General features: G+C 41.1%; 1 protein-coding gene across 1 annotated transcript in view; it reads left to right on the top strand.

The window, feature by feature from the left end:
* PNOC (prepronociceptin) overlaps positions 1-17,346 on the top strand; it is a 100,104-nt gene that overhangs the window by 18,389 nt on the left and 64,369 nt on the right. The window contains exon 2 of the mRNA XM_075201176.1: positions 13,670-13,822. Within this exon, the coding sequence (XP_075057277.1) occupies positions 13,700-13,822 (123 nt within the window). The 5' untranslated portion in view covers positions 13,670-13,699. The remainder of the gene's footprint in view (positions 1-13,669; positions 13,823-17,346) is intronic.

The following is a 17,346-nucleotide window of genomic DNA, read 5'->3' as shown; positions in this document are numbered from 1 at the left end:
TAGTGAAGGACAGCAGATCAGGTCTATGGAATCAATAAGATAGCAGGATAAACTGGGAGGCCATATAATACATTTGGAAGTACTTAAAAACCATACAACCCCTTTTAGTTGGATTTTGCAGAACGGATGGCGGGGCCAATCTCCCACATGAAGGTGAGGGCAATCAAAGTGCATTTCCTAAAGAATGGTTGTAGTATATAAACAGGGAAGTGGGGCACCGCATACAGGGAACAATAACACAAACGATGGTAGTAGTGTTGCAACTTGATATATTGATAGAAGATACAACAGCAGTAATAATAAAATACAATCGTTATCACAGATGTACTTCAGTTGGTAACCAATGGCAACAGCATGTGAAATAGACAATATAACAGTTCAACGCTAGATGGTAATTAGAACACTTGGATCCCACACGAACACACAGCAGATGAAGGTGAACCACTGACACAGCTAGAAGTCCGATGAGAATAGTATGTAGACTTGGCTGATCAAAACGTATAATATGATTCACTTTAGCAGGTGGTTGTAGGTATCACAATAGTTCATATAGCGGAACAGAGAACGTTATATGCTATCCAGGAACTTGGGTATAACTGGTAACATGCAGGAAGGTGTTGCCTAGAAGTAACAGCGTGATAACGAAATCCAAACTGAGCGTAGAACTACAGGTCACAGAAGATCCGGTTAACAGGTAAGCGAGAGTTCATCACAATTAGACGACAGCTGGTAATGCACACCACTTGAATTGAAGTAGAGGCTCCCGGCTTAGCAGTATATTCATATTAACAGTCCAGCAATAATAATCAGCAGAATAATAATAGCCGTGCCAGACATAGAACCATAGATGACAAGAGAACTTGATTGTAGTTCAACATAGAATACTGCAACATAGACCACCGAGTAGAATAGTACTGGAGCCAATCAACATGAGCACAGGTGTAGCAGACAACTCACGAATAGTTCTGTGTGCAGATGAACGACAACACGTAACTTCAGCTTGTAGATGAACCACGAACTGGCATACAGCGGAGCCGATGGAGAGCAATGATGACAGGTAACTACGGCAACCGATAGTATCCAGAAGATAGGCAAAAGATCAGATATGCAGCCAGAACCCACGTCAGTGTGAGTAATACGAAGATCAGGCAATGAGTCCATGATTACGGGAGCTTGAAATAGTCCTCTAGGACCAATAGGCTTCAGAAGGAGGTCCCAATCAACATAACGAGAAACGCCTATGGACAGGTAGAGACTCTGAAGCGAAAGCAGGCACCAACATAGTTCTTAAAGGGCAAGTCACAACGCCAGCACCTAGCTATGGGACCGGCGTGTGACAGAGAGTCACTACAAGTGCATGCCACCAATAACTCTGTCGCATTTGTATAGAGTAGGCAAGAGAATGGATACCCCAGGCAGATACCCGTGTAAAGCCATTTGGTAGAGTCTAAGACCTTCATACAACTAAGGAGACTATGGGTAGAGTTACAAAAGCTTCTTAAAAGGAAAAGTGGAGGTGTTGCCCTTAGCAACCAATCACATTCTAGCTATCATTTATCTAAGACACTAAAGAAAAAAGATAGCTAGAATCTGATTGTTTGTTATGGGAAACACCTCCACATTTCCTTTTAAGAAACTTTAGTAAATCTACACCTATGACTCTTCAACCCGTGTTGTTGTATTATTATTGGACTGCTTATTTTATACCCTTTTAATGTGCAACACCATGGATCTGCCTGAAGCCTGTCTAGTTTGGGTGTATTATTTTTAATGTGGGAAGAACCTTTGATCGATCCTTGTGTTGATTAACATTAAGGTTTCAGTGTAAACTGGATCTAGTAGAGTTGCTTCTATAATCTCCAGTTGACATGTATCTAATAGTGTTAGCAGGCAAGAGAGCTAATATAGGTCTCTCCTCCACTTCCCTGGGACTGCCGTCCGATGAGGGAAGTGCTTGTAATGTCACTGCAGTGATATCATAGGATTTCCCTAACTCTCTCTCGATCCCAACGACAGCCTGTTTCAATTCGTCAGAATCAGATTCAAGACGCATCCACAAGTTTAAACGTGCAAATGAGAAGAAGTCTAGGGTGTAGCTTTTATAATGTCACTCATGTTTTGCAATCTAGATCAAGAGAAGACACAGTACATTTATTGTGCAAATATGTAATATAGAAGGGTATACTGGTTTAAAATACACAAATAGAATGAGCTACCAGTTTGTAAACTCTGACGAGCAGGGTCCTCTCGCCTACTGTCTTTTCTTTACTCCCACCTCATTCCTTGTATTATGCCTCTTCTATGTTCTGTACTACCCTTTATGTTTGTCCTGTGCCTTGCCCATTACATCGTTCATATAATATTTTTTTTGTACTATGACATTTATCCTTTTTGAATGCACTGTATATTTTCTTTACTTGTTCTGTATTTTGCTTTTTGGACCTTTGCATTTTAGGTACTATGCACTATTGCACCATGGTATGATAAATAATAATAATATGTAGAAGGATAGTCTTGGTGGCACTCTATTCCCTGTTTGGTTGAAATGTTTGATAACTCTCAAGGACTTTGTAGGCCAGCAAAACTCTTGTTCTTCACTGACATGTTGAACTTGGACAAAGATGGACTTGAGGTGGATCCTATCATTTCCCTCAACATTCTCCTCTGTTATATATGTAATTGTGGAGTGCATGGATCAGCCAGAATCCTAATGAGTATGCCAAACAAAGACCACTTCAAACCTACCTCTATAAATGTCTTTTACCTGTCTAAATTCTGCTACCTTTTGTCTCCACCAACCTTGTCTGATTTGATGATGTCTGTTCCTCTCCTGGCTATCGCATAGGCTAGGTACACACTGAAGAATTTTCCTACTGACGTGTTATCTCAAACGATTGCACCTACGACTGAACGTCCGATCAGTCTGATGATTCATCCATACACACTGACACGACTTCAGATCTGTGCTCTTCATCTGGTCCTTCATCTGGTCCTCTAGTCTTCAGAGAATGACAGCACAATATTCATTCATTCATTCTTGTCACACTGATTAAAGCTGCCTTGTTATAGCTATCCACATGTCCTAACAAATTTCATTTCTGTGACCCTGAAACTAAACATTCTGTCTCAGAACGAACAAATGAATTATTCCTTCTACAGCACTCTCCACATTTATTCACCGGGACATTCATTGCTAACATCGGCTGATAAGAGGCCGACTCTGTAAACTCTATGGAGATCGTCAGCATGATGAGTGCATACACACTACATGATCGTTATGTGATTGGTCGGAAAATATTAAACAGTACGACCAACCAAATGAGGCGACAATCAACACATTGGAACGACTTTCGACCATCATGTCACTATACACACTAACCCGACTTCCAACCGAACAGTCGTATGTGGGCTGATTTGCCCGATTATTGGATGAAAATGCCCCAGTGTGTACCTAGCCATAATGTCTACCTTCCCCTCTTGTCAGTCCTGTTTTGTCTGTCGCCCATTGTCTCTTGTCTGACCCTGTATTATCTGACTTCCTCTCGACTTCCAGCCATTGTTTGTTGTCTGCCCTCTCTTGTCTCTCACTTGTTACTTGTTGTCTTCCTACCACTCTCTAATCCCCTTTTTTACTGGCATCATGGCACTTCCTATTCAATACACCAGCAGCACGGATGGACGTCTCTTTTAATTAGGGAACGCTCTGCAAAAACATCAGCACAGAAGAGTCTTTCAAGTTCAGTAATGCTGAATAAAGGCACAACTTTCCCAAATTAGACCCTTCTAGCTAATAAACAGATCTCACTGTTGCTGTAGCCAACTCTGAGAGTTTGTATTTGCGTTTCCAACCATATGGAAGATTGGAAAGTCATACACTTCGCACACGACCTTGTTCTTTATCAGAAAATAAATAGCCGTGACTTGTAATTATCAGAGCATTTTAACTGATCCTTATAATTTACATACTGTGCAAGCACGATGGATCTCACTGTGTCAGTAAATGAGTTAATTAGAGAAATGTGTCACATTAGGAACGCTTGGGTCGAGAATCATAAAGCTTAGAAACAGAAGTGTTGTCATTAGTAGATTACATTTACTGAAATAGACGTATTGCACAAATGATGCTGTTTCCTTACTTGATACATTCATGGTAATTGTGTACTTTAATATTACAGCTACACCATGCAACAGATGCAGGAATCAATATAATGTGGCTTTATTAGCTGCGCAGGGGAAAGTTACAAAGCACAGTATACAGTTATGATATCATAACCACTTATATTTCTGGTGCAATGGGCGAGAGAAGAGAAGAAGTAACCTAATGATAAGTTATCAGGGGTTGAAATGGGGAGTGAGGTGGGGGCACATACAACACACAACACGTGATGTTGTAATATCACGTGACTGCTATTGTAATATCATGTGACTGTCGCTGTGACATCATGTGACTGCCTTTGTAAAATCATGTGACTGCTTCTACACCTGCTTTTACACTATGGTATATGGTTTTGCATGGCAAGATGGTGGGAAAAGGAAATTATGAAGACACAGACAAAAATAAATGTAAACTTAATAACCAGTGTTTATTTTGGTGCTTTTAATTTAGACCAAACCAGATTTAAAGCATCCAGTTTTACCACCTATATTATCTTCCAAACCATTATCTTCTTAGCATTAAGCCCGGTCCTTGAGGGGGTGGGCCCCTTAAAAAATGATTGGGCCCCTGCACCTAGAGAGAACCGGACCAGTGCTCAGTAGCACTGGGCTCCTCCTGGTACCCCTGGCCAGCTGATACCTGGGAAAAAAATGTGAAAATGTAGTGAAATAACTGGTGGCACTACCCGTGCCGGCATGCATTTACGGACTGTTGTTGCATGCACATGGGTGCCAGTGCATAGTTGTAGTGCCTCATGTGCTGGTACCACAATTAACGCCCCCCCCCCCCCCCCCCCGTAATATCTGTCAATAATATTTAATGTAATATTTAATGGTCCTGCTAAGTATGTAATATTATAAGTTACTGAGGACTTCCATGACTATATAAATGCATGAGACAGTAGGCCAAATTATTTTACACAGCTTACGGAGAGCCAAGGTGACTTCTAATACCCGTAATAATTTACACTAGTGAGCATGTTATTCTTCACAATGCCCAGATATTCCAAATGAACACAGAAGCAATCTTTTTTGTCAGATCCACATCTCCATACTGTGCATGCATACAACAAAAGAGTGCGCATACATCCGTATGACGATTTTTGCATGCCGTTGACTTGTGCCCTCTTACACAAATAAGGACTTGTTCATGTAATAGCAAAACAATTGACGCATCCTAAAATACACATCTTAGGAGGCGTGTCTCTTGCAGGTACTGCAGGAATGTTGTAGCGATGCACAATGACGATGATGACTATCTGCAGCACTATGTAGCCGCTTCTGCTTCAAGAGGAAAACGCAGATGTGGAGTCATTTGTATTTTTTTCCTTTTCATATTAAAGTCCGACTTTCACATTTGTTAGTAACTGTACAGACAATATTCTCTCCCATCAATACATTATTATATGGTGAACATATAGGGCAATGTGACTTTCGTATTTAAAACTAACACTGTCAAATCACATCACTGCGCAATTGAGGGGCGTCTGGCGCAAATGCTACCAATTTGGAGCTGGACGCATCTTCAGATTTGTCAAACTCAACATAATTATTATTATTTATTTATCTATAAGGTGCCACAGATTCCGTAGTGCCGGATGCAGAAGCAAGTCACAAATAGATGAGGTAATACATGTCAATAGCACAGATGAGTGTGAGTAATGCTATGGGGACTCACAAAGAGTGCAGCAGAAGACACGACAGGACATGAAAGGGAGTCAGATAGGAGACAGACATAGGACAATAGGTAGAGAGGACCCTGCTTACAATCTACTGGGAGGGGTGGTGAGAGACAGTAGGACCAACTGGGAGAAAAATGGAGCTGGCAGGCAAGGAAGAGGAGGTGATGGATAGAATGGTTAGGAGGTGATAGGATAGGCGAGCTTTAAAAGGAGAGTTTTGAGTGAGCGTTTGAAAGACTGAAGGTTGGGAAGAGTCGAGCAAGACGGGGTAGGGAGTTCCAAAGATTAGGGGCTCACGGCAGAAGTCTTGAAGGCGAGCATGGAAGGAGGTAATGAGAGGTGAATTGAGGCGGAGGTCAGAGGCAGAGTGGAGTGGCCGGGTAGTTATGTACCTCGAGACAAGGTCAGAGATGTAAATGGGAGAAGCATTGGTAAAGCCTTTGTAAGTGAGGGTAAGGAGCTTGAATTGAATTCTGAAACGGATAGGGAGCCTATGAAGCGATTTACGCAGAGGAGAATCGGAAGAGGTGCGGTGGGAGAGGAAGATGAGCCTCGCCACGGCATTCTGTATGGATTGAAGGTCAGAAAAGTGAGAGTGAGGAAGGCCAGTGAGAAGGAGGTTGCAATATTTGAGACAAGAAATAATGAGTGAATGGACCAGGATTTTGGTTGCTTCCTGAGAGAGGAAGGGATGGATTTTCCTGATGTTACAGAGAATGAAGTGGCAGGATTTGGTGAGGGTCTGGATGTGAGGTGTAAAGCTGAAGGCTGAGTCAAGGGTGAATCTAAGGCAGCGGGCTTGGGTGAAAAGAAAAGAGTGATGTTGTCAACCAAGAAGGAGATATTGGGTGGGATAGCAACATTGGCCGGAGGAAAGATGAGGAGCTCGGATTTGGAGATGTTGAATTTGAGGAAGCGCTGTGACATCCAGGTAGTTACAGTAGAGAGACAGCTATATTCTTGGATTAGGAAGGTGGGAAAAAGGGCAAGGGAGGAAAGATAGATTTGTGTGTTATCAGCATAGAGGTGGTATTGGAGGCCAAATGAATGAATGAGTTCACCGAGAGAGGTGCTGGTGAGAGTGAAGGGCAGAGGGCCAAGGACAGAGCCTTGTGAGACTCCAATAGAAAGGGGAAGAGGGGGGGGGAAGAACTGGAAGCAGACACGCTAAAAGATAATGAACATATACACATAAATACGCTTTTTTTTGCCTGCAACATTCTACATATATCCAAAGCACATATTAGTTCTTCTTTAATGAGCCCCATTTTATTTACAGGAGTTTTTAGGTATCGTAGCATCTCTTGTGTATTATAAAGCTATAAAGTTATTAAAGTGCCAGTAGGAGAATTTTGTCCTGTGCAATTACATGATATTTGTTATGTGCAGACTGGAGGTTGTACACCAGGCTTTGTTACAGCTACATGAACTTTGTTATGTGCAGACTGGAGGTTGTGCACCGGACTTTGTTACAGCTACAGGATATTTGTTATGTGCAGACTGGAGGTTGTACACCAGGCTTTGTTACAGCTACATGATATTTGTTATGTGCAGACTGGGGGGGGGTTGTGCACCGGGCTTTGTTACAGCTACATGATATTTGTTATGTGTAGACTGGATGTTGTACACCAGGCTTTGTTACAGCTACATGATATTTGTTATGTGCAGACTGCAGGTTGTGCGCCGGGCTTTGTTACAGCTACATGATATTTGTTATGTGTAGACTGGAGGTTGTGCACCAGGCTTTGTTACAGCTACATGATATTTGTTATGTGCAGACTGGGGGGGTTGTGCACCAGGCTTTGTTACAGCTACATGATATTTGTTATGTGCAGACTGCAGGTTGTGCGCCTGGCTTTGTTACAGCTACATGATATTTGTTATGTGCAGACTGCAGGTTGTGCGCCTGGCTTTGTTGCAGCTACATGATATTTGTTAATGTCAGATGGCTTTTTAAACAGTATTGAGGTTATGGGCACAGTTATCAAGTGTTTGCATTCTTTGGCTATATTAGTGTGAATTTCAATCATAATGAGATGGTTCTCTATTATTTGGCATGTAGGTGATTCCCGTACTGTTGGTTTTCCTCTCCAGTAATTTTGCCTGGTACATGAGCCGTGGGCACAGGTGGTCAGATTACACAGGGTTTTTTGGCATCCGGTATAGAGGGTTTTCATGAGTATAATGTGGCATTTACACCCTCATATCCATGGGGTCTCTGGCTGTAATAGGAGAAGACATCATTTATATATAGAACACTACAATTAAAAGACCAATGAAATCATCTATGTGTCAGGATCTCTATATTTATTTGTGTTACATCACAGTCAAGCAGGCCGCAGGCAGTAATAAAACACTTTGTATAGTCGACACAGGAATACCCAGCGCTATTCTTGCCTTGTTCTAGATGTGGGTTTGGAAGAATACCATTCTGCGTTGCAATTATTGATCCAAAGGATTTCACACATGTGTTTATATGATCAGACTCTAAAATTCTATCCACATTACAACTGCTCTGTCTGGTGCTATAAATACATGGATCAAAAACACAGAAAAAAGCCATAAGACAAAGCAATGTGTTTCGTGCAAGATCTGCAAAGTATTTTACTTGTAAAAAATCTAGTTAAGAGGAAAGCATATGTAGAATACAATCAGGGCCTATATACGTAATTGTGATATAGATGCAGACCGGGCATAGGCAAACCGAGGGGGGGGGGGGGGGGTTCCTAGTGCCTGGAAACCCCCTCACTGTCTAGGGTACTGTATGCTTGAGGTGGCTGGACCCTGCCCCGGGAGCAGCCACTTTGCAGCTTGTGTGCAGATCGTTTTTGTCTGCACTGTTCACAACCATCTCTCCCCAACAAGTATTGAAAGCAGCAAGAACAGGTAGGAGAGAGCAGGACAGTCTGTCAACTGTTCTGACACACTCAGTCAGGACTTTGAGGTATGTCCCACTTCACACGGCTCTGCTTGAAAAGGGAGAGCTGTGTGCCCCTAACAGTAGTCCACGCAGCATTGCCCGTGTATATGATGGGGATAGGAAGAGTTGTAGAGCAGCCAAGCACTGTCTAAAATTTAGCCACTACCCAAAGCATGATGGTCACGCCCACTGACGGTGTGGTATGGAAACCCCTCTCTACAAATCCTGAGTTTGCCCCTGCCGAGGTTCACCTGTCAGGAGACGTACCTATTGTGGGTGCTAGAGGACTGGTACAAAAATGCTCAATGATAATAATTACGATGAGTGGCATTATCCAGCTAGATCTGATTGACAGTTTGCAGACTGACCTCTAGCTGAAAGTTCTTCATTCATTAGCACTGCGGCTATATTAGATCAATTAATTAAACTAATTAGCGACCTGCTATTTGCACAGACTGCAACATGAAAGACAATTCTCGTTCAATTGTTAAAGGAATGAACAACGGTCGTGTAAAAAAAAAATTATATGGTAAAAGCGATTTTTGCGATCATTAATCCATTATTATTCTTTCTTGTGTATCTGATCATATTACCCTATTTCTATACAACATAATAATATATTTAAACACGTTATGAGGTTGTATACAATAGTGTAATGCCATTTTGGCATAGAGTAAGACATCATTTCAATGCTTGCGTACCCGATACTTCATTCAGGCCTGGTGTAAGTACTACACTTTATTGAGTTGTTTGCATCGCAATATGTGTCAGACTCTACATATCACTGATAGTAGGATTTTTCTTGTGTGTGTCTTTTCCTTGCCCTGCAAGCTTGTAAAACACTTTGTAATACTTTTTAACTATATTATTATGTGCATTTTAGTTTATGGTTTTTTTTTGCTACGTGTGAACCCCTTCCTCTACTAGCACAATGAGTCGATCTTTGAGCACTGCCCACTATTCCACTTTAAATCACTTGGCAGACTGATGCGCTTGGGAGGAAAGAATTTATATTATAATATGGCAAGCGGCGCTCCCATAGCTCCGGCTCCTCCCATACTTCAACCGCGTGCTCCGAAACAGGGAACAAAAATTTTAGGATGAGAAAAAAATAGGGAAGAGCTTCATTCAAAAATAAAGTGTAAAGTAGAAAATGCAGATTACAGGGTAAAATTAGAATAAAAAGTAGATACAATATTTTGATGGAACATTTAACCAAGATGGGAGGTCTACTTTATAGTTATACTCCTGAAAATAGTTGAGTTCACATTACTGGTTAACATCCTGGTATCAGCGGCTAATGTACAGTACAGTGCAACATCCATCTATCACAGGCTAGTCTTATACCGTAATGCAAGGAAATACTAAGAGTGACAATCTCATTTTAGACTATGCAAATTATCTCTAATGACCTCATTTAGAATTCATAGAAGCAATATGTTTCTTCTGTGTATGTTATTTCTATGCAAATGAGCCACTTGTTTCAATCTTTTTTCCTTCCTTGTAGACAAGTTCTTATGTTTAGTGGCCTATAACGTCCTATACGCTGTCACAATCCTCCGTATGTGCCTTTGCTATGCACGTTAAATTTGCAATACAAATAAAAACATGAAAATAATAATGATTGCTAAGTAATACATGGTGCTCGTATCAACATCCTATGCAACAAGAAGAGATTATTACAGTGTGCAGATAATTCTGTTACTAACAAAAAGGATGAGTAGTGACTGCATACCCTTCTACCCTTCTAAAGACAATGACAAGAATTCTGAAGAACTGAACGGTTACACTTAGCGCTTCACGGTTCAAAGGTCATTTACGAAATGCTCACCGGCAGTGCAAATGTCGTTTTGTGACAACAACATATACCTGTTTTTTACGCATATACTTTTACGAAAGGAACACAGATTAGCACATCAGAATGGTGATGTCTGCGGGGGTGAAAAAATGAACATCTTTGTAAGAAGAGGTGCTTAATTATACCTATCCATGGAGGTGTTGTGATCCGGTGTCGGCCTATACCTTTGTCATGAAAGTGCGTTTATAGAGTACAAATGTCAAAGTGATCAAAACATTAAAATGTACAAATGTGTACATGTCAGAAGGGCCCTGTTTATTCAGAATATCAGAATTTAGACTGTGTTCCCTCTCTATAGTATTTGTCACCACAGAGCAGCTACTCGAGTAAAGCTGCCTGTCTGTGATGTTATTATTGTGGATTTGTAAGGCGCCACAGAGCTACACAGCGCCGTACAGTAGGGAAAACAGGACATATATAAAACAGGGACATACAAGGTACACAAAATAATGCAGACATGACAACAAGGGGTATGGAGGACCCTGCTCATTAGAGAGCTTACATTCTAAGTGGAAGAGGGCACAGCTGAAACAAGAGGAGTAAATGTGTCTCAGAGTGCAGATTGGGACAGTTGTGAGGGTGTATTAGTGTGAACAGTGTTATCAGAGATAAGGTAAGGTCTAATAAAGAGTGTTAGGCTGCCGGTCTGATAACAAACTTACAGAACTGATGGAAGAGGTCTTCACCATAGCAGCCACCTTTCCCGTAGAGCTTTATGTGCTCACAGGTACTCGGATGCCCCCAGGACTTTACTCTTAGCGTAGTGCAAATTTGTTAACAACACCGCAGCGGCGGAGCCGGAGGAGGCTGAATAGATGGTAACGGATGGTCAGACGTAACCCAAGGTCAGTGGTCCGAAGCAAGTAGGATAGTCAAATACCACGCCAAAGGGTCAGGGTCACCAGCACGAGAGCAGAACCCAGAAACAAGCAATAGGGTCACAACAGGAGGTCCAATAGTGAACGGGCAGAGTATCCACAGGAAAACTGGGACAAACAGAAACAGGACAAGAGCAGGTCAGTAACAGACAGAATCCACACTATAACCGCCTGGGAGGCTAACCCCTCCCTGCCTTAAATACTGGAGGAAGCCAATCAGAGCTTTGCCCTGTAATCACCCCCAGGCAGTGATAATTAATTAATGCCCTGTTAATTAGCCCGCAGGCTTGGTGGTGCCCTGTGTTGCCGGGGAGCGAAAGCTGTCAATTCGCCCTGGCAACGGTCAGGCGGAATACTGGAAGTGATGCCCCGGTCATCATGGAGACCGTCGTGACGCCAGCAGGAGACTGGAGCGAGTCGCGGCGGTGCTCACGGCAGCCGCAGCTCATAACAAAGAGATGAATTTTTAAGAGTGTATAAAGATTTGAAGGCTGTGGGAAAGTCTGATTGAGCGTGGTAGAGAATTCCATAAGTGGGGAGCAGCACGGGAGAAGTCTTGCAGGCAGAATTGAGAGGTGGTTACCAGAGATAAGACAAGGCGCAGGTCAGAGGTAGATCTAAGAGGGCAGGAGGGAGAGTATTTTGATATGAGATTTGAGATGTATGAAGGGGTGGTGTTGTTGAGGGCTTTGTAGGTAAAGGTGAGTAATTTGAACTGTATTCTGGAGGACACAGGGAGCCAGGGTAGAGGTTTGCAAAAAGGTACGGCCAATGTGGATCTGTGAGAGAGGAAGATCAGTCTTGCTGCAGCATTTAAGGTGGAATGAAGTGGGCATACATGGGTGGGGGCATAGCCAGATAGCAGGAGGTTACATTACTCAAGGTGAGAGATGATGAGAGAATGGATAAGAGTTTGGTATCTTGGGTAAGTAAAGGGGCGCATTATGACAATACTTCAAAGGTTAAGGCGACAGGACTGCGTTAATATATATAATATACTGTACCTTAATACAGAGAGCAGAAACAATGAAAATAAATTCTGAAAGTCCCAGACGCGCTCAAATACTGATATCGGTATGTGGGTGCGGTGTGGCACTGGGGCAATGAAATGGTACTAATATTAATGGTAGAGGGAAATAAGCAATACAGTGTGATACAGTACAATTGTGACAATACACATGAAATGCACAGTAGTCCTTGTTGGAAAGGACATAAGATCTGTGACAGTCTTCCTGTGTGACACAGAAGAACACTGAGGTATCTGGTTCTGTGGCAGTGGTGCGACTGTGGTAGTATGAAGTGGTAAACGGAGTGTCTGTGCAATTACCTTGCAGCACAGTCACTCCGTTTACCACTTTACGCCCAAGTTACCCCCATCCTGACTGCAGCTCATACCACATTACTTCTTGTCCGGTGCATCCTCCAACCCCTTGTTCAATGGAAATAAATTATCTATCCTCAGAGCACATGCTTTGATCATACAGGGGTGACTAGTCCAGGGAATTCATCTGATTCCATTTTTGGGGTTATGTTACATTGGCAGCTGTCACAATAGGAGTTTTGTTTTCCCTTTTTCTGGATCAACATAACTAAATTAGCAAAAGACTCAACTTGACTGATGGTTGTTTTTTTATTCCAACTTACTTTATTGACTAAGGTGACAATATGCTGTTATGTACATATTCAATACTACAGATTTAGAAATGTACGGTAAACAAACAGCAACTATCTTCAATTGGTTACTAACAAGTTAGACTTACAAAACCCCTGTCTGATAGGTTGCTATGGGCTACTGTGCTATATTGGTAAATCTTCCCAATTAAAACTAGTGTAGAAAGTGTTATTTATATACTAACATATATATACAGACACATCCACGACCTCTACAATCACAAGTGACAGATGCAGAAGTTATTTTAAGCAGTTTATATGAATCTGGACATTACAATAAATTCTGATTATGTGAATATTTGATAAAACAACCTGTATTTCTTAATAAAACTTTATTAAAATAAAAACATTACTGTAAAGCAGAGAAGCATCATGAACAAGAATTAGATTATGAGCCCTACAGTACAGGAATTATAAATGCAATGTATGAAAATAAAGATACCGGTTATCAATGTATACAGAAGTACAAATGTGATTACTATACATGTTTTCTTCTCTCTTACAGCACCCGACCATCGCAGTACTGAGTGACACAATGAAGACTCTTTTATGGAGTATTATTTTGCTGTGCTTAATTTCACACATATTCTGTGATTGCCAGAATGACTGTGTCACCTGCAACAAGCACTTGTATCAACACGACAACTTCAACACTCTGGTGAGTCATTCACATCTATAGGATGACGAAGGCCTGATTGACCATTGAGAACCGTTTTATAGAAAAAGTATTAAACATATTAAATACCGTTGGAATTCCAAGAATAATATTTCTTAAATGTTTTGGTCATGGGTTGTTTTGTTTTTTAAACCATTAGATCATGTATTTGTACATTTGATTTTACATAGAGTGTTCTATATATGTCTAAAGTTGTTCAGCCAATATACAGATCAGCCTCAGACATTTATTAAGCTACTATCAGCTGTTATTTTGAATGCAACCAATGGGCTAGATTTACTAAGCTGCGGGTTTGAAAAAGTGGGGATGTTGCCTATAGCAACCAATCAGATTCTAGCTTTCATTTATTTAGTGCTTTCTACAAAATGACAGCTAGAATCTGATTGGTTGCTATAGGCAACATCCCCACTTTTTCAAACCCACAGCTTAGTAAATCTAGCCCAATGTGTTTAGATCATGTAATGTATCACTAGAGGATCATCCAATACTGGGCTTTTGATGGAGAATCTATACAATTGTAAGAATGGAGAGCAGACTATATATATATATATATATATATATATATATATATATATATATATATATATATATATAGGTTAATGCATCAATTCATCTAATGAGCTTTCCATACTGGGACCATGTAGGTGACTAGGGGACATCCACTGTGTCTGGAAGAAGGGTGATATTAGCATAGACCAGATTCTCTGCTGTAAGAGTAGTAAGATTATGGAATTATCTGCCAATAGAAGTGGTTATAGCTAGTTTGTTTACTGTATTCAAAACTGATTGGACACCTTTCTTATATAAAGTGGTATGTCTTCTGTAGCTATACCTGTGAGATGGCATCATTAGAGCGATTGATCCAGGGAATTAAACTGATTGCCATTTATGGCGTCAGGAAGGAATTTGTGTTGCACCGTGAGAACTGATTGGCATATATAAGTCTGAGGGTTTGTTTTGCCTTCTTCTGGATCAACACTGCTGCAACTTTTAACAGGTTGAAGTTGAGGGACTTTTATATTTTTCCAACCTTAACTATGATGCTCTTGTAAACATGTACATTGTGCCTCTATTCTTACCTATTTGTTTTTTCTCTCTTTGTGCCCCTATTTCACCCCATTTGACTCTGTTTGCTCCCCATGCCCCCCCCCATCTTCTCCTATTAGCATGGTCTGTTTATATTATCTGGCATGTGGAACATCTTCCAGTCATCACACTGGATCTTCTCACTCCAGGGGAGTTACATGTCCAAATCAGTTTGTAGATTCAAGGCACAGGATGCCACTGGCTGCATTCCAATATAATTACATGGTGTAATTAGTGATATTAGTGGGTTGCTGAGTCTATAGAGCAATCAGTGAAACCACTCTGCTTGATGACACTAATCGTAGTCTCACAATTTGGAAGCACTGGCTATTCCCAGCATTGTGTCACAGGCCACAGAGGGAGAGAGGAGGCCATCCAGTTGGACGATACTGGTTCCGATATATGTGACACCAAAAGGCTATAATCACTTCTCACATATTTTTCTTGTATAAAGTACACTGCCGACATAGGGCATGGGATCTCCTAGTAATATTTGTAGCTGCTCAAAAATGGACTTGTAGATACCCGTGGGACGCGGCGAGTGGGCTTGTAGTGGAGCCCACCGGAGATATCTTCAGGGCCCCAGTTTATATATACATATATATAATGCACCATTATTTCTAATAAATGGGCAGACTAGATGGGTCAAATTGGTCTTATCTGCCATTAAATTCTATGTTTCTGTGTTTCTAAATACTTTATTACTAAGCACTGTAAACAGTATCACCTAATATATATATATATATATATATATATATATATATATATATATATATATATATATGCACTTTTAACAAGTTTAGTCATCGATTAATCAGTCCCTGCGCAAAATCTCCTATGTTGTAGTAAAATATTACGGAAAATTGCCTATTATTATCAAACTAATTATTGGAAGTCAGTAAATGCCGACATCAGTGTCCTCTAAATCATCTGCATCAGGTGAAAGAGCTTATTCATTTGTCAGCATTTAATTTCTAATTAAATATGTTACTACATATTTCTTTGCAATGTCACACAGACGTCATACCGCATGAGGAATGCTGAGAAGGATTTTAAGAGATCGGTCAATGCCAATCCTTGGGTTGCTTCTGACATAAAAAAAACTCACTCTTCCAATTACAAATTCATTTCCAGCTCAGCTTAGACCAAAGCAATTAGGAATGACAGAGTGAACATCATGGGGAAACTACCTTGGTAATAGTAACTGACGCTCCGATTCACTGCAGGCTGTACATTAGGTGTCTTATCGCGGAGCAAGGAGGCAGCTCCTAAAAAGTTTTTAGATTGGCTGTGAAAGGCGATCATTTGACAGCGGCAGTAAGAAGACTGAGTGGTCTAAGATGTAATTTAATGATGACCTAATTAACCACAACTTTAGATAATGAGATGGTTTAGTACTAGACAGCATACACAGACTTTTTCCATCTGGCAATCCACAATAGTTGTTAGAATTCCAGAAAGAAGCCAATTAGCGTCCCTAATACTCTGTCTTCTGAAATATAGAGAATTTGGTTAATGCTTAAAGAATTCAGGGCATGTTTATAAAAGAACAGAAAACCTTTCTGCAGGTGACAACTTCAGTAGGGCTTGGTTTTGCTTTTCCCAATTCTTCCAACACATACTTGCTGGAATGTCAGGGAGACTCCCTGAAATAGGAGTGATCTCCCTCACTCCCTGAAGAGTCTGGCATTCTCCCTGATGCTGAGCCAGTACAAGACGTGGTTGGCTTCGCCATCTGTGGCATGATGACACAGTTCAGAAATTGTGTCCTATGTCCATGTATTGATGCCTATGGAGGTGGCCATTTTCATGGAGACCAAGATTTAATCAAAGACTGATAGGTAAGACAACATGACTTCAGTAATGGAGACAGAAATGTAAAAGGCACTTCAGTCTCTAGAGATTCATTAGCTGCTTTTCTTTAACGCATAGTTGCCTACTCTCCCAGAGTGTCAGGGAGACTCCCGCATTTCTGGGAGGCCTCCCGGGTTCCTAGGAGAGCAGGGCAACCTCCCGGTTCTACCCCCCTGCAATAGATAAGTGGTTGGGGTTGGGCTTAATGATGCAAATATTGTCTCATCTTAGCCCCGCCCCATGCTGTAATTGGCCAAAATAGTGACAATCGTTTAGGGGGCAGGGCCAAAATGATGTGATTTGTCAAGCCCTGCCTCCCCTGGGATCTCCCTGAAGCCAACGAAGAAAAGTTGGCAAGTATACAGTAACATTGCTAACCAGTGATAACCCTTCCCCAAGCCTATTTATCAAGTATCACAGCAATTCTTGTACCACCAATAATACATATATCTCAGGAAGGCAAAACCAGACCAAAACTATTTTCTTTTAATGGTTTATTCTTTGAACAAACCATTTATCTTAATGCATTAATGTTTAAAAATATTTGAAACATTAAAGCATTAAAA

The sequence above is a fragment of the Mixophyes fleayi genome, chromosome 3 (genome assembly GCF_038048845.1).
Source record: "Mixophyes fleayi isolate aMixFle1 chromosome 3, aMixFle1.hap1, whole genome shotgun sequence".
In the NCBI taxonomy this organism is placed as follows: Eukaryota; Metazoa; Chordata; class Amphibia; order Anura; family Limnodynastidae; genus Mixophyes; species Mixophyes fleayi.
Note: the sequence above shows the minus strand (reverse complement) of the source record. Positions and strands in the feature narration are given on the sequence as shown.